A 19,829-nucleotide genomic window follows, 5' to 3' on the forward strand; every position below is an offset into this window, starting at 1 on the left:
TTACCTGCATTCATACATATACACTAGTTCAAACGTTTGAGGTTAAACTGATCAGACATGAGAGTAAAGAAATGTATAATGTTACAAAAGTTTTCAAATACAGTAGTTAACATTTGAAGTGGATCAAAAAAAAGTTAATCAAAGTTGTCTTAAGACAAGAACGGCTATTTTTCAAAATTCATGTATAACTTTGATGAAAGGTTTTGATCCACTTTAAATGTTGACTACTGTATACCTTGGACATTTAGACTTTCAATTCATCAAATGAAAAACAGGAAGAGTTTCCACAAAAATATTAAGTATATTGATATTAATAAAAGTACGAAATGCTTCTTGAGTATCAAATCATCATATCAGAATGATTTCTGAAGGATCATGTGACACTGAAGCCTGGAGCAATGATGTTGAAAATGCAGCTTCGCCATCACAGGAAAAAAATACTTTTTAAAATATGTTCAAATCAAAACAGTTATTTTAATTGTGATCAAATCAATTCAACCTTGGTGAGCATAAGATATTTTTGTCAAAAACATTTTAAAAAATGACCGAACTCAAACATTTGAACTAGAGTACAGGCCTGAGAAATATGCGACAACCATCTGAATGTGTTCATAGATGAACAATTAAAAAACGTGCTAAAAACATTGCTTAGCAATTCATCAACCTTGGAGGCCATTCGCAGTCGTGACCTCCTCTTCCTTTTGCCTGCTCAGCTGCTGAAAAAGTGCTGGTAAAGGGCCGCGGTCAGTACTTACTGGACTCGGGGTCGGAGTTGCCGTCACCCTCGGTGCGGCTGTTCGGTGAGGTCTGTTCATAGTACTCTTCCTGAGGGAAGCCCAAGGGCAGAGGCTGGGTGGTGCTGGCACCGCTGTTGGGCTCCTGCTCTCCAAGCCCGCTGTCACTGCAGCTCTCCTGAGAGCCGTCCGGGAGGTGAAAGGTCACGCGGCGTTGGGTCTGCTAAAATACACACACACAAACACAACGCATTCAAGCTGAGCAGGCAATGGCTTTAGGCTTTCAGCCAGGAACAGGAGACTTCATTTTGAATATTCGTTCCTGTGCATCAGGAGCTGCAGCTATACGTGTCATTGAATGAGAAACATATTTTATAATATCTTAATCATCGTAAAAACAGAAAACAAGGCATTGTTACTTTAAAGCAGGGTTATTTTTATAAATTAAACTAAAACAGAAACGATAAAAAATATATATTTTTGTTACATGACAAATAAAATGAACATTAACTGAAAACAAAATATAAAAAAAACTATTTTATTTCAAAATTAAAATACTAAAACATTTAGAAAATACTAAAATAGTATATATATGAAAAGTAAAAAAAAAATAATAATGTTAAAACAGGAAAATGTATTTCTATGTACTGTAGCAACTACTTCTATTGACCTGATAATTAGAAATGACTTTTGTTAGTGTAACACACACACACACACACACACACACACACGCGCAAACATATATACATGCATTCATTTTTTAGCACATGAAGCGCATTTTTCGATTACCTGAAAACACATTTTTTAGAGTGTAGTGTGCTGATGCCAAAGTTATTATTTTGCCAAGTTTAATTTGGAGGAATAAACAAAACCAAATAAACAATGTTATGAGATGACTGTCAGCAAGAATAGCAAAATATCACTTGATCCATTTTAATAAAACTGTTCCCATCACTTCTTGAGACTCCGGTTATACTCGGCTGCTCTGCCAGGAGAATGTGTCTGAATATTCCAGTCTCGGTTTCTCCCTCTAAGCATTGTGTTTCTGATTGATAGAGACTGCCCACAGTCATGCAAACTAGTGATTCTTTTTCGCAAGGCTCCACTGCTTTCGACCCACTGGCCCAATTTAGACGGAGGAGGAGGATGTGGATCAAGTAGCTTTAACCAGGCAGATCTGGGAACACTATGTAGATTTTCTTGTTCAAAGGAGGAGAACCTCTGTCTCTTTGGGGCTGATATTGGTATGTAAGGTGACCTTTTTGCAGTCTCTTAATTTGCTGGCGGTAAGAAGATGGCCACGGGCAAGCACAGCCTTTACAGGAATCCATATAAAACAGGGCACCTTTATCTTCTTCATCATCTAATATCGCATTAGACTGTAATATGCCAATATCAATTTATTTGCTTTTTCATATTTATGTCTTGGATAGCTAGTGACATTATTATAGCCAAAATGAAAGGCAAAGCAATTGAATTCACAAAGTCAAATTTACTGCAAAGAATAAAAGCAATGATACTGAGATACTGATGTGATTGTGTTTGTTTTATTTGTCTATTTTGAGCATTTCATTTATATGAGTATTCATACTTGAAGGGTAATAATATACCTAAGATATATCTATGCGCTGTCAGTTAACTTGCTCCATATGCTTTCTATTAAAACACCAAATGTGGATACAAGAAAATACGTTTGGAATTAAAAACAAAAATACACACGCAGAACAAATGTTATTATATTCTTGAAGCAATGTTTAAAGAAATCAAGAATCAAAAGTTAATCATTAGCACATGCTCAATATGCTCTGGGGAATTTAAACCAGCCTTTTTTTAAACGCTTTTCTTCTGTCACTATGATTCACAAATAAAGGCCTTATTGTGATTTAAAAATACAGAAAAAAAAGAAAAAGAAAAATCTTGGCGCAAATAAAGAGCATGTGTTTCCAAAAACAAAATACACATTTCCAAACTGCTCTATTTAAGACTATTGGTGAGTTGACAAAACTAAATCCTTATGGTTGGCATCCAGAATGCAAAGCTGTGAAGGTTCATTACAGTCTGTGTTACTGCCACCTCAGAGGCATATTCAAAACTGAGAAATCAACAGAAAGAGGTCGCGTAGAGTATCAAGTTAACTATGGAAATAACCGTTCCTAATAGGTGTAAAGAGTATCTGAAAACCATAGTCGAGTAAAAGTACCGAAACCTTACAGCGAAAATGACTCCATTGCAAGTTAGTCACCAATTCCAATACACCTGGAGTAAAAGTCTTGTATCTGATTTTAACAGTACTTAAGTATTTTACTAATACTGATTGTAGGCTCAACACTTAAGAGACATACCAATGAAAAATAAGAACGTATACAAACACTCAAGTCTCAGTTAAGCTCAAGTGCTCAAAAAGGGCATAAGTTAACCAATATGCTTCAAAAAGGTCTCTTCAATATGACGGATAAATACAGTAATGTTAACTATTATTAAAGCCTAAAAAAGTCAAAGTCACGTCCTCATCTCACATATGAAACACCTGTGATTCAGCAACTACCTGCTAATGCAACTAATACAACTGCTAACTTTATATTCGTAAAGTAGCCTTGTTGACAAGTTTGTGTGAGTAATGGCAAAACGTGCATGTTATAGTACCTTAAAGCTGAAGTTGGCAATATTTTTTTGATCATATTCACTGAAACCGAAACTATGCTCCGACAGAACAACATAAATCAGCCAGTTTTAGAAATAACCCCGCACTTCTACCTCCACCTGGAGCGTGTTATTTGTTTTGCAAAAATCCACCGCTCCCGTTTTTTCTTGTCCAGTCCGCGCTGGGGGGGGGGGTGTGAGATCTGACTGTCAATCACAGTTCGTGCACACGCCACAGATCCCCCGTCTCCTCTTGCGCACGTTACAATATCACATGCACACGCCTGAAGTTCACAGGTGTGTTGGATTGTACGAAGCGTGATGGAGTAGAGAAAATCTACTAACAAGTTTCCACTTCCTCGGTTAACAAACAGAGCTAAGAGGTCCAAGACAACCAAAGAAAAGAAAATGATGCTTCGATGTTGAAGAGACGGGCACGTTCACAGAAAATCTGGTACACACGCACTGACGAGCACGAACTCGATGGTAGGGTGCTAGCCTAGCGGTAGTGGGGGAGGGGCATGAGAGTTGTAAACATTTTAACATTTTGGCTAAGTCTCCTCAATCTGCCAGACTTGCCGACTGCAGCTTTAAATAGCCTGTAGATGGCGATATCGACTATTTTATAGAAAAAATAAACTGCTGCAGAAAAAGTTATGCGCTATGCAAAATGTAATGAGTAATTACATTACTCATGTATGGAGTAAAAAGTACATATACTTGTTCAAAAACTTTGAGAGTAAAAATTGCTAATATCTTGTATACTCACTAAAACTACCAAGTAACCAAAAATAAACCTTAGTACAGTAACTGATTACATTTACTAAAATACTTTACACCACTGCCGTTCCTCAGACATTGTACATGACACACTGTTACACCCCTCGGGGTCGTTAAAAAAAATGAAGGGAGAACAGGCATTCCTTTATGTTTATAATGAACTAATTGAGGAATGCTAAGAAGGTTGATGTCTAACTACTTTCAAAAAAATTAATGAGGAGGAGGGTAGTGAGTGACGTCCCAGGTTACTAAAGACCCGAGGTATGCGTTTAAGGGTTAAACCAAAGATTTTAGTTTAATATGTAATGTTTTTTGAATATTTTCATGCAGTGTGTAATATACCTGAACAGGTCTGCAAAGGTTTAAAGATCAAAGTGCAAGATTAATGGAGTTACTATCTCCTAAAAGAAAGTCAACTGCCTGAAACGAATCAGCAGTAATTCCAGTCTCACTTCCCTACGGTTTGTAACGTTTGCATAATTTCAGCCAATGATCTTCATTGGCTGCCCACAAACAATGTCTGCTTTGACCAGCCCTCAAACACTGTTGTAGCTGAGGCCTGGAAGAGTTTGGTTCATGTTGTCGACATGTCAAGAAGACACTGTTTTCTGCACTGCACATCTACTTGAATGTGAGAACTCTGGCTCAAAATTCTTACAGAAAAGTACATATTTTAGTCACTTTTTTGCCTTCAATAGTTGACAAATGAATTAAAAAGGATAAGTACAAATATTCCATGTAGTCTTTTATTTAGTGGTCGTAAGCTGTACGGATGTTAATTGTATAATTAAATATGAATTATATTAATCAAATTATTTTAGATGGAGTACGTCACGTCACACCTGCAGGCATCCCAAATGTAACACTGTAAAAACAATCTTGCTTAACTGTCCAAGTTGATAATTCACTTGAAAACATTGAAACATTAAGATGTTGTGAAATGTTATGAAGCACTGCAGCTATATTGTCATGAGCCATCGTTTCATTCTCTGGGGTTCTCTGAGGTTAATTTCCCATTTTAATTATGAGGTAGTCAGTGTGCGTTCACTACTCTGTCGCAGAAAGCAGCTTCTGACCTCTGAGTGTGATGTTAGGTGGTTCATCTCTGATCTGAGCTGACAGAACAACAGATTGTCGCTGGGGAATTACGCAATCTATAATTCAGAGGCCACACAGCCACAATAAGGCAAAAGCTGCACTTTTCATGATCCTGCTTAAAACAAAGTATGCATTAGTTGGCTTGATTTGCATCTGTAAATCAGTTTATTTGCTGCTTTCTGAAAGTAAAATAACATGCATATGATCACCCAACCCTAACATGCTAAAGAAAGCATACATGTCTTACATTTGGCAAAAGAGGCTGGCTTGAATCTTGAACAAGTTATCATTAACTGTCTATGAATTGTTGAAAGCCATTTTTTTTGGTCTTATTCATTTTTTTCCCTCTTCTTTGTCCTGAATACTTAATCAGGATCTGATTTGAATCATCATAATGCCCCTTAAGGGAAATTCATTGCAATTTAGTGCTGTAAAGATGACAACAGTCAGCTGTCCAGAAATGTGCACAAATATCACTTTAATGCTTCTAATTGCTGTGCTCATTCCAAATCTACTGTCATAATTGATTAAATACAGCTGTCAAGGACATTTCACGAGAATGTATAGCCACAAGGCTCCACTCTCTATTATAAGTCTAAATGGACTCCAAGAAGCAAATGAAGAGGAGACAAGAACATTGAAATGTTAATTGTAGTTCAGGCATTACATTTCTGAATATGATCAATAGTGACTAGATAAAACGTACTTGAATGTTGAAAAGTAAAATGTCTTTACATCTAAAGAACCAGCTATTTCACTTATGTACAACTTTAAAGATAGCACAAATCTTCATGAGATCTCAAATCTTTAGGTCAAAACTGATGAGAAATTTCAAAAGCAACTAAGCAGCGAAACATAATCCCATAAGACTTTTACAAATACGAGAATTGCTAAGTCCAGGTACATTGTAACAATACAAAGCGGGTTACAAATCTGAAAATATATACTTTAACATATGAAAACGTCTGTGTGTCATCTCCCCCCTCTCCATTTGGGTTAAGGTGTGTATGTATTGTGAAACATTATCACTTGTTTAAAGACCATGCCAGGAATCCATAAAACAAACACAAGCTGCTAGAAGAGATACCAAGACCAAACAAAGCCTGTCCAACAGGATAAAACATCGCCATCAAAAGTATGTGCATAGAGATAAAAAAAGAGGAGAAATAAGCCAAGTTCTGTTGCAAGCCAACTCCTGCCAAAGCCCCTCGCCGGTGGCGACCCAGACAATGTGCAGATGGGGCTGGATTGCTCTGTGAGAGAATTAGATGGTGCTTATATTAACATGAAGAAGAGGGAAGAAGAACATCAGCCACTCTTCTCCAGAGGGAAGTCACAGATCAGTGCATCACCATGTTTTTTCTTCCAAGCAAAGTCACAACATCAGTGTTATTCAGAAACAACCCCATTTCTTTCAGCCAGGTATCTGCGGACCACCGACCGCATTCTCAGTGACAAACAGTCGTTTTTGCGGGATTTACAAGCCAACGCTGCACAACTTTACAGAGGGTTAATAGGATCTATAAAAAAACAAGCTGTAAAAAAACTAATTCCCTGTGAATTGTTTAACAAATGGGACCTCAGGTGCTGTGATTTCTGGCAGGAACAGAATATAGCCACCATTGTCACCATACTGTGTGGTTAGGCTTAGTAGACATTTGCTTAAAGAATAACACTATAAAGCAAAACTAATTTAAAATACATATATATATATATATATATATATATATATATATATACATTACTGACAATAATATAATAAATACATGAATGAACAACAAACAAACAAATAAATAAAGTGTGCATTTTTTAAAATATTATAATTCAGCAAATATGTAATACAATTGTCAGAGAAAAGTCACAGTCAAATATATTTACAATGTTACAATTTTCTTTTCCAAATAAATGCTGTTATTTTGCTAAATGCAAAAACTGTTCATCAGAAAATCCTAAAGTATTATAGTTTCATAAATAAATACAGTCAATATTAACTATTAAATATTAACATATTGATAATAATAATAAATGTTTCTTGAGCAGCAAATCAGCATATTAGAATAATTTCTGAAGGATCATGTGACACTGAAGACTGGAGTAATGATGCTGAAAATACAGCTTTGCCATCACTACATTAAATTCATATATATATATAATAATTAAATTATTGACAAATGTCAATAAAATATATTTAGAAGTAGTCACTTTGAATTGTAATAATACATGCAAAAAAAAAAAAAAACATAAACACAACTCTTATGACCCATATATTTTCACACGTGTTCTCAAATGTTTTTAAAATGAAGCCATCTGAATACTCATCGTTGGGGAGGGTGGGCTAATAACATGTTTCCATGAATAGGCTAACAAATATGTGAGCACTCACATGGAGTGACCCAAAGAGCTTCTGCAGTCTCTTCCTGTCATCATGGCACTGCAGATCCAGGCAGGGGTGATCTCCAACAGTGCAGTACCGTGAAATAGCATTATGCTTAATTTTCTCGTTTGCTGCTGCTCATGAACTAGTAAGGCACCAACAGACATCTCTTCAGATCTGCACACAAGCTCAACTGAAAAACATGAGCCGCCTCTCCACATTTTTACTAGGGGTGTGTGACATTATAGTCGACTAAGAAGTATTGCTCCAACTACTCAACATTGAAAATCCTACTGTTTTTTTTTTCCGCAAGTAATATTTTCCTTTATATTTTTGTATGTTTTTGTATGTTTTTTTATATTCTTGTATGCTATATTGTTTATGCTATATGTCAAATTGGCATATAACATTTAAAGGTTGCTTGTTATACTACCGGTTGAGGGACAATTTTCACCAGTTTACTCCACCTACAAAATGCACCAACACGCAATGCAAAAGTCTCTTTATCAGCTGAGGCAGAGCAAATTAATTATTCGTGAAAAATAAAGTGAAGATGGCAAACAAACGATAAGTACACAAAAGTATATACAAGCAATAGTTCATTGTTAGTCGCCAGCAGCAAACCAGCGCCAGACAAACAATGACACTCAAAACTGTCCTGTTACTATAGCTAACATTACAACAACAGCATATCTTGGTTTTGTGAAACAGAAAAACCAATGTTAAACACATATGGAGCAGAAACAATGCAACTACGGCATCCGTTTTCAGGCCTTCTCGCATGGGTCATATAGGGCGCATAGCACTGGAAAGCTTTTCTTATATTATGTGGGTCCTAAAGCTCTTGCCTGATCATAACCCTTCTTTTTCCAGTGATACTCCTCTGACCTTTTCTCTTTTGTAATGTCTCTTCAAATCGCCATATTGCTCTCTCTCTCTCCTCCCCCATTATGAGTGTATACGCCCCCTACTGCTCAGTCCAGTCCACTTTCATCAACATTTCTCAGAAATTGCTTACTGCACCTTTAAATAATGTTTAGTTGCCAGTCATGTCAAGTTAAAATTTTGCAGCCTGTCGTGTACTTTTCTTACACGAGAAATGTGGACATGGCGAGGTAACAAACAACAATATGTGCTGATTTATGTTAACCAACATTTATTTGAGGGATTCTGTTCATAATATTGAGTTTGTACTTGGTTCAGCACTGCCTCTGGATTCAGTTGACTTTAATAAATGTCTATATTGGCAAATGCTGATTAAGTTTAACACTAACGCTTAAGTTTAATGCACAATGATAGTGCACAGCACATGTATATACCCATTTTCAGTGGAATTCAGAATGAGATTTGACTGTTTGATTAATAGATAGGCTATTTTAAATGGATCCCTTTTTCCGACTGTCTCCATAGACTATAACTTGTCGGTTACAAAATTTCCTTTTAAACGTTAATTAGTTTAAATGGCGCACATCCCTAATTTCCACTCACTCCCTGCAAATAAACTGAACATGTAAGACCTGAATACATTAATATGCTTAATTTTGAGACCGAGGAGATGTTGTTTTAACCCTTTGCTTTGAGCCAAGTACTAAAAACCACAAAGCCAATCAAATGAATCATTGAGTTCTAAACAAAACCACATGTTTTTTGCAAAATGAACAAACGGGGTACGTTCTAAATAAAAATTAAGATATCAGCTACTGAGACAAATGACTATCGAGTGCAGAGGTCAGTGACAGACTTGTATGTTCTCATCAGCTGAAGGTGAAAACACTTTGTCTTGTTTCGCAGTTTGTTGCCAAAGGGCTCAGTGAAGTATGTGAGTAATGACATTGAATTTAGAACAACGGAGATTAGTTTTAAGAACATTGCTTTCATGGTACCGCCGCTCACAGGGACAGCAGGTTATGACTACACCTCAAACGATTAAAAAAATACATGGCAACAGTTTTCAAGGGATTTGAAGTTGACATGGATGGCCGCCTCGAGAGCAACATAATTAACTAAATGCCGAAGATTACAGATTGCTCTAATCATAACTTTGTGCACGCTGACCCTGGGTTAGCACTTCATGATAATGAAAAGATCATCCATGCTGGGGCAAGCACTTCAGACACAAAAAAGACAATCTCCAACCCCGACGAAAGCCCCGTCTACGCATAAAGAACACTGATTCACCAGGCATTTGCAAGTGACATTTGCTCAGTATAAATGGCTTTTGATGGAGCAGAATCTGTAAATTGCTTGTTAAATCTGTTGTAGTTCTGACAAGGGCTGGTAAAAAAAAAACATGAAAAACAACTATCACTTCATTAGGCATTTGATGGCTAAGGCACTGAAGTCATTACACTCAAACAATCCTGAAATTTTAAGCAAACCGGAGGTGACAAATGAGTGTGATCTATTCGAAAGAGCAGGATTTTTAAAAGGACTGAAACATTAAAGACTCCATGAAATTAAAACCAGAGATCTGTGGCTTTCACTCCATCTCTATTAGTTTTGATGCCACATACATTCTTGTGTACACTAAATTTAAATGTTCACAAAATTCAGATATATGCATTTAAATACACAAATATACAATTGTAAATATACAATTGTTTTCTTCTAAAAAAGATAGATAGATAGATCGATAGATAGATAGATAGATAGATAGATAGATAGATAGATAGATAGATAGATAGATAGATAGATAGATAGATAGATAGATAGATAGATAGATAGATATTTTAATTTTAATTTTAATATGGCAACATGATACCTCGTTCTACAATATTTATATGATTAAATCACTGACAGAGACCCTTCCCCCATCTCCCAATCACTGTATAGTTAGTTAGTAAGCATGTTGACATCATCCATCGCAAAGAGGTCAACCTCACCCTTTCTATAGCTTAAGATTTCTCTTTGTTCCTTAGTTAAAGTTGGTCTCAGCAGCTTTGTGAATAGGTTTTAAGAGAAAACTCTTACCTAATAACTTGTACTGCTATTTAGGAGAACTCTTAGTGGTAAGATACAGCCCCTGATCTTAAACAGCTATTTAATCATTTTATTTATGATATGAGTGACTAAATATTTTAGTGCATGTTGCACATTGAATCTTTATGTACACCACCATTTAAAAGTTAGGAATTGGTTAGATTTTTAACGTTTATGAAAGTCTCTCATGCTCAGCAAGGCTGGTTCTTTCGATCAAAAAATACAGTAAACACTGTAATATTGTGAAATATGTATTATATTGTGAAATATGTATTATATTGAGAAATATGCAAGTGCATGTTTACATCAAAAGAGAAGACCTTTTTTGATGTGCTGTTGCAGAAATTTCATCATAAGTAACACAATTAAATTATGCTCGAGTGTAAGTACTGTTCAGACACTACATGTTACAACTTCAACTTTTTTAACAAGTGCAGCTTGTTTGTAGCTTCCGTTCATCTCAAGAGAGAAGGTCAAGGCCACTGCCCTTGGTAAATGCAGATTACATGGCGCAGGAGTGTACGCCAGGCTCTTGTTAGTTTCTCTGTAGCTTAGACACTTTGGCAGCAGGGTTAAAGGGATTAGGCAAAGGCTGTTAATGAGGACGGTTGTCCTCTGCTCCAATTATTGTCCAATCACAAAGCAACATGTGCTTTAAACAGACGCATCTAAACAAGGCTACGAAGACCATCACAGAAAGCTCAACAGTGACTTTCACCTTGGACTACGTTTACGGAGTTGAGACGCAACTCCAAAATTAGACCAGTACGTATTGATAAGCCACATCACACGTATTTACCTCTGTGAAACTGTTTCTATGGGTTCTGCATGATGTGTCTGATTACGTATTGATTCGGGTGGTGGAGCAGAGTGAGTCTGCAGTCAGCTATGATTACAGCATTAGCAGGTTGACAGAGCTAGCGGTGGAGTACATTCTCTGCTCTATGTGAACCTCAAATCAGAACTTCACAGGCAGTCATTGACAGAGATGAAGACTTTCGTGCATGTCACGGGGAGAACTGCATATCAAATGAAGCATCAAAAATTAACAATAAATAGTGACATGCCTCCAAAACGAGAACAAAAGACGCCTGCAAGGCAGCAAAATAGCATTCTCTCCCGAGGGACTCCGTAATAGCTCAGGAAGAGATAACGTTGTTTAATTTTTAATCACAGACTGTGTTTTCTTTGTTTCGGGGATAATACATGAGCAATTTGATATTGAAAAGAAAAGCAGGATTGTGATGTCGAAGTAGCAACGGTGATGAAGAGATGCAGAGGACCATGGGACGCCAGAATGACGGTTGCGTCTTTTGATTCGCGTTCGTGAACGGAAACCAAGTATCTGTGTCAACAAATCAACAAATCACACAGAGAAGAGAGCCCACGTGCATCTGTAACGGGGGTCAGGCGCATTAGCCGAGCATTCGGGACGGGCTGACTGATGTGGCCTGTCAGGTCTTCAAGGCTTCAGACAACATGGCTACAGAGACGCTCCATGTAGCGTGGGACAACGGCGGCGAAAAGCATCCCTTCAGACGCCACCGACGTAATTGCTTCTGTCGTGGAAAACAACTGAGATTCATCAAGGCAATGAAATATTTACGCAGAGGCCTCTGGTATACCCATTTAAAACGAGATGTAGATCTCAACAAGCACAACGTTATATCTTCTGGCAGTGTTATAAGTGCAACGGCTCCTACAAAGTTTCACATCCAGCCAACTATCATTATATGAGTTGAGCTCCAAGATAAAAACACATCGGGCATAGGACGGCCAGATTTGGTGTCTATGAACAATATGCAACGTGTGCTAGATTGAATTTAATAAAAAGCACATTCTTGTTTAGATAGATGATTGCATTCAATTTGGAAAGTAGGCTAAGAATAAAGCCTCACTTGGTGGAGGTTAGCCCCATAAACAGATTAATAACTAATGCTTTCACAGTAGGGTTGGGCAATATGGACCCAAAAATTATATCTTGGTATTTTTAGACTCACGATGGTGATATACAATATATCTCAATATACAAAGTGGGCTAAATGTTCAGTTTGTTTCATAAGGAACACCACGGATAAATGAAGCTTGCAAAGCGCTTTGTTTCAGGGTTGAACACACTTCATAGCTAGGTTCCACAAAGTTTAACACACTCTTCGTACTGCAGTTTATGGTGCTGTTGTAAATTGTGGAAGAGATTTGAGATACTTTCGCTTTTGAATGCAACCTGTTAATGCCATTCTCTACAGATGAGATGCTATATATATATATATATATATATATATATATATATATATATATATATATATATATATATATATACATTATATTATATATATATATAATAATGTCGTTTCACTCATAGTTACCGCAGGCAGAAAACAAAAGAATAGGAAATATCATCAGCAAAACTTGAAACGGCTCAGTGATTTACTGCACAGCAAGAACTGAACGCAATCAAATATTAGTGTCACTGTCACTTGATGGTGGATCTGGTGAAGAAGCTGTCAGCGATCAAAATATTGATTTTAAAGATGTTGAAAATGATAGTATTAAAATATGTTTGAGATGGCGAATATGAGCCAGATGCTGAATGTACTGGGAAATGAGCTCTGATGAGGACAGTGATGATGGTATAAAACATCTGCTCAAACTGAACCCTTACAAGCTCCAAAATGAAAAAAAAAAGATGCTTATTTTTTTCCCTCTGTAATTGTAAATCAGGAGAGTTTTATATTATTGCGACAGGTAGAGATCCATAAGTGTTAGATATAAATCCGGCTCGCTAAAGACCCGAATATGTAATAATGATTGGCGAAACATTCATACATTTAAGGGTTAAACTACATGTTTACTGATATTTTGAAGCGCTTCATTTAAAGCATGTCTCATATTTGAATCTTGCATTATCACCACAACAGCTCACTCTGTGACCTTGCTATTTTTCAGAGGCATTCGCAACATCAAGCTATTGTATATCAATATAAACGCTACTGTCTTATCCCATAGTTTTTGAAAAAAAAAATATCGATATACCTTACAAAGTTGATTTACCGCCCAGCCCCCATGTCACAATTACTGTCACCAGAGAATAATTTATGTCATGCCCAACAAATGCATTTCGTTAGCAATTATTTGCAGACATTAACAACATGTTCCTTTGGCCAATGTCTACCAGTGCTGATTTATCCGAATCAGGAAAAGATATATCCAATTTGCTTTACAATTACTTTGACAAACACAATGAAGCCTTGGGTTTGTGTCACTAAAGGCAGACCGCACGCATCCATAAATACAGGTCATCGACAGGCTGTCAGGCTGCCAGGAAAGTCTCCCAGACACCTTTTCGCCATGTCACAGACTGAATTGGTTCATCAGAAGGCATTGAGATATCACAGCTTGTGAATTTATTGCCCTTGAATCATGTGGTTGTTCGAGAAGACAAACACTGCCGTGCGACAATCCATCTTGAGGCTGAAAATAATAATCAACAAATTAATTAGCTCATTAGGTTAAAACTATGAATGGAACTGTGCTTTCACTACAGGGAGCCCTTTTTAGCAAGAGATGCATGTGCTGGAAGTTAATGTGAGCTTTGCCCTTGCACTGAGTGGCCAAAATGTACTATTCAGATTTAATTGAGAGTGTAATGCGCACATAAATTGACAAAAGATTGAAACCAGAAACACATGTTTGAAGGAAATGTGCTGTAATATTTCAGATACTGACGTTATGTTCAGTGTTAATGTAGACAAGGAAACCTGGGAAAAAACACGTGCACAGGATTCAAACACACTAATGAACGCGTTGAATAGTTACGGGCTTGTCAGGATGCGTAAGTCACGTTGTGCTGCTAAAAGACAGACAATAAATAATAAAAGCATACAGAATTGATGTATTATAATGTTATTTCACACTAAGGACAGTTTTTGTTAAATGTTGATCCATTTTGATTTAATACAACATTTTGAATATTCTGTAAAAATGTTTTACTAAAATGTTACTAATTTACAGATATTTAAATTGCATTTTAAGGCCCGTTTACACAACCCCATTTTCAACTAAAAGTGGAAAACTTTGTATGTGTTTTGGCCGTTCACAGCTTTTTGAGGTCCTGGAAACGGGATTTAAAGTGCAAGTTTATGAAAACGATATTGTGAAAACTACAAAAAAGCTCATTTGTCAAAACGGTGAAGTCATGCACATGTGTATTACATGTTCAGTCTTAAGGCACATAGTGTTTATATCGCCTGGCATGAATAATACAGCATTTAATTTTTTTTTCACAGATCCGTGTGAACAGGGATAGTTTTGACAAAGTTTTTGTCTGTACGCGAATAACGCAAATATTTTTTTTTAATTTTTAGCACATCGTTGTCTTGTAAACGTACCCTTGGTCAGTAACATTGACTAAAATAGATGACTATGACATAATGAAATATTGACTACATTTCAAGAATATTTTCATCAGGACAAAAAAAAAAAGTGTAAAAATTCACAATGGTCATGTTGCATTCTCGCAGACATGATGGAATAATAATCCAAACATAGTCTGCATGATGAAAATATGTAGGAATTGTAATCCGAATCATTCTCGATAATTCAAAGAAAAAGGAGAACACTTCAAGTGAATCTCATTTCTCTCAGCCAACCTGCCAGCACAGATCTAAAGGTGTACGTTATACAGTACATTGTTGTATGTTTAACCGATGGCAAAAGGCCGGGTGAATGACCCTTGTCTCTCCTCAGTGGCTCTCTAGGCCAGTGTTTTCACAGGGCTTCCACATGTATGCCTGCGAGGGAAATGTGGAGATAAGTGCATTTGTTGGCGCAGAACTTCAAAGAGCCGGAGTGTGTCTCAGTGAGCAATGGCAGAGAGGCATGAACTAGGCCTTTGATCATCCCCAGCTTTCTGATCATTAAAATATTGGATTAATAATTGATTAAAACACCAGAGCTTATTGTGTTGCGTCTCAGAATCCCAATTTATTTCAACCTTGAAATCGCCTTTTCCTTTAAACAATTAAATATATAGATTATGCGTCAGTGTTCTTATCTCTGAGATACTTTTATAGTTTTTATTCATATTTTTAATTCATTTTTGTTTTTATATTTTTGTAGGTAAAGTTTTAGTACTTTTTTTGTTTGTCATTTTTCTTAGTTTTTTTATTTTAGTTTTGGTTACTTAAGTACATCAAGTTAAACTAACTAAATAAATAAATATTTCCTTGGCAACTAGCTAAAATAGAAAAAGTTTTGACATTTTTATTAATTTCAGTCTATATTTATTTGAAAATTTTAACAATTCATATAAAATGTATTGTTTAAAGTTTAGTTAACTATAATAAAGAGGATGCGTGTCATCCTGCAGTGTAAAAAAATACAGAATTGTCTGTTGTGGGATACACTCATTACAGGATGTCATTTTGCTTGATATCATGCCGATTGTGAATTCATTTGCTGTGCCTTTGAATAGAGTTTCTGCAGTCGAACAGGCCATTGAAAACAATAAATTCAAGTAAACCACTAGTCTTCTATTTTAAACATTTGCACATTTTGTAATTTAATTCTCATAATTGCATTCACAACAAAATGGGACAGAATTTGAAATCTGAGACTTTGTTTCATATCAAAAGTTAAAAAAAAGCACAAAGCTTATTGCGATCTATTGGATGGAAGGGGCGGCACAATGTTCTGTTCATTCATCAACAGAAAACAGCACGGGCAAAAAATCGATTCATGGGATTTAAGATTCGATATCGGTTAGAAAAAAAGAGAGAATTGATTAGAATTGAGAAATTAATATTTTTTACCCAGCCCTAAGCTCTAATACATTCACAGCCAAGGATCCTGCTCAACAGTTTCTCAAATTAATACTCATTCATATAAACTTGCCATCCTTTTGGCTCCCTATTCCTTCATTTGGTATTCTGGCAGTACATGAATAAACATCGCAAGAGCGCTCGTTTAGCAAGCCATATGTTTGAGGTGTTTTAAGTACTTGAGCCTTGCGGCGCAGTGCTGTTGTTTAAGATGTCCTTGCTGGGGTCATAGCCCTCTTGTGATGTCTGTGATGAGAAGGAAACATTCACTTTGGGCTCTCAATCCTCAGCGGACTACTTGTTTAGTGTTGTCCTTCAATCGCTCTCTATCCCAAACATGTCTCAGTGGATCTGGCGTGTTGAGGTGCTATTATGGGCTAATTTCAGACCTACCACCAGGCTGGAACTGCACTGTTGATAGCTGGACTAAGCTCACACCCCAGGGAGGTCAAATCCCAGCACTGCTTTAAAGCTTATGTCTCTATAAAACCAAATACTTTGACCCAAAAAAAAAAAAAATGGGAGGAAATTCACATTCATGTCAAAGTGGCCTGGAATGTAGGATGAAACGTACGATGAGCAAAACCTTCTTCAACAGTCACCCTGGTCTGTCTGGCCTTGAAGAATGATGGCTCCATGGTGTTCACCCCTTCCATAAAGCTAAAATATATTGCTTGTTTGCAGCCAAGCACATGCCTCAGCAAAGACAAAGAACTATTCGTTTTGCCCTTAGGACTGAACAAACTGAGACAGAGGGCTGCTGTTACTGGGACAGAAATATTTCCATATCGATTCCATCTGGGGTGGGGAAAAAAGATGGCTGGAAAAATCTTGTGCCATATATAATCCCATAACATCATAATATCATCACATTGGAGGCCAAAATTATTCTAAAATTCCACAGTGTAATTTTGATATAATAAGGGTTGCAGCTAAAGACTTTTTTCAAGGATTTATTTCTTCTAAAACTCTAAATAGCAACACCAAAGTACCAATTACTATTTGTAATTCAATAAAAAGAAGACGGATTCACCATTTACTAAATTAGACATTTTTAATAAATGCTATCTGTAAATGCTACTTAAACAGGCATGTGATCAGCATGTGATCAGAAAGGACAGATAAGAAAGAAGATATGTTTACTATATACAGTATGACTATACAATAAGACAAAAAAGAAGAAGACGAAGATGAAAACAAAGAAGAAGATGAAGTAGAAGTAAAGAAGAAGAAGAATAAGGTGAAGATGAAGACAAAGAAGAAGATGACGAAGTAAAGAAGAAGGCGAAAAAGATGAAATTGAATTTTTTGCAATTCAATTTCTGACTTAAATTTAGAACAAATAATAGGCCATTTAATTTTTTTTTTTATAATAAAGCCATCACATCGTGTAGTCCACTGTTCTAAAACCAGTTCTCAGCAGATACCTACACGTCTAAACGCTTGTTATTCTCATCCCTCTCGATGAAGTCTTTTACTGTCTTCAGTCTAAACAGCGATGGAGTCTGAGGAACAGTGTTCTCTTGCTGTATCCAATGCTTCAAATAGCTGCTCTCATGACTGGGGGCTCCTTGGCAGGAAGTGCCATGTAATGTGCTAAAACAGTGACAGGACGGTCAAGCACAAGCTGTCGTAGTACCTCAGCCGTGCAGAACTGTCTGGCAGGCCTTGGACCTCCACCTCAGCTGTTAAGTGGAGGTGAAAGGATCACGTGACCTGCCATCAGACAGTTGCCCAGGGAGGCTTGTTTATGTGCCTGTATTTGGTGAAATACAACATAGCTTTCAATGTGTAATATCTCACTGCACCTTGTTCCACTGAGGCATGTGCACAACCACCCACACACACAGACACATATAGCTGAAGCATATGCCCACCTCCAAACATAGCAACATTATAAACAGTAATTGGGCATATGCGGACTAATGGGGGGAAATGTTTGACATTCGGTATCACATGACGATTTCTCCCTCAGTTGCAATTATGTAGAAACCATCTAAAGGGGAAGTTCAAGGCATTTCACCAATCCCAGCAATCTCATCACCCTTTCTATGTGAATAAAGTGCTTTGCTAACTGTCAAGTAGGGCTGGGTGGTACGTCAAATAGTGACATTATTATGATGTCTTTGCTAACGATATAAAATTAGGGAATTTTGTGTTCATTGCAATACTGTTAAAAAAGTTTAGCTTATAAAGACCATATGCCAATTTCACTCATATGTCAAATCTCAAGTATGAGAGATGACAGGCACTGCTTTTAAAGTGTGTGAGTGTTCTGTGTGACATTTTTACAACATTTGAATAGCTTTTATAGCATTGTAGCCAATCTTAGACATTCCAAATTTTGAATGTCAAAAATTAGTTATTGTTATTTTCACATTCTCTATCAAAAAACCTTTAAAATGATATATGATTTGTTGTAATAAAATTTAGACATAAATAAAGACTGAGCTACACCTGTTTTAAATCGATAGATTTAGCAAAAAACATTATATCGAGTTAAAGTTTTCTGAGGGTTCCAAAACCAAATTCACTGTAAAATCCCTTGTAATAACAACAAATTTGGCACACACCAAGTCAAAACCCATATGCATAAATGCATATGGGTTTTGACTTGGTGTGTGCCACATATAAGATACTACATGATAAGTGTTGATTAACATTAATGAAATTAACAGCCTATATATTAAGCATGGATCTAATATAACGTTACACATCAGATGTTTTTCCCAACAGTTAACCAAACGTTAATTTAAGACACAAAACTTTAATCCGACAGACAGACAGACAGACAGAATAGATAGATAGACAGATAGATAGACAGACAGACAGACAGACAGATATATAGACAGACAGACAGACAGACATATAGACAGACAGACAGACAGACATATAGACAGACAGACAGACAGACAGACATATAGACAGACAGACAGACAGACATAGACAGACAGACATAGACAGACAGACAGACAGACAGACAGACAGATATGCAGGCAGGCAGAAAGGCAGGTAGACAGACAGATATATATATATATATATATATATATATATACACAGTATATAGATAGATAGATAGACAGACAGACAGACAGACAGACAGACAGACAGACAGACAGACAGACAGACAGACAGAGAGAGATATGCAGGCAGGCAGGCAGACAGACAGACAGACAGACAGACAGACAGACAGATATAGATAGATAGATAGATAGATAGATAGATAGATAGATAGATAGATAGATAGATAGATAGATAGATAGATAGATAGATAGATAGATAGATAGATAGATAGATAGATAGATAGATAGATAAAAACCGTAACAACTGTACTCCTGTGTATCATTTTGCAATGTGTTTAAGGACGTTTTCCTCACACTTTTAAAGGTCAGCTCTGCCCAGCTT

General features: G+C 36.6%; 1 protein-coding gene across 1 annotated transcript in view; it reads right to left on the reverse strand.

Annotated features, from left to right (window-relative positions):
• Positions 1–19,829, reverse strand: part of pcdh11 (protocadherin 11) — a 178,456-nt gene that overhangs the window by 73,957 nt on the left and 84,670 nt on the right. The window contains exon 5 of the mRNA XM_079629966.1: positions 756–957. Within this exon, the coding sequence (XP_079486092.1) occupies positions 756–957 (202 nt within the window). The remainder of the gene's footprint in view (positions 1–755; positions 958–19,829) is intronic.

Source organism: Phoxinus phoxinus (assembly GCF_949152265.1).
Source record: "Phoxinus phoxinus genome assembly, chromosome: 12".
In the NCBI taxonomy this organism is placed as follows: Eukaryota; Metazoa; Chordata; class Actinopteri; order Cypriniformes; family Leuciscidae; genus Phoxinus; species Phoxinus phoxinus.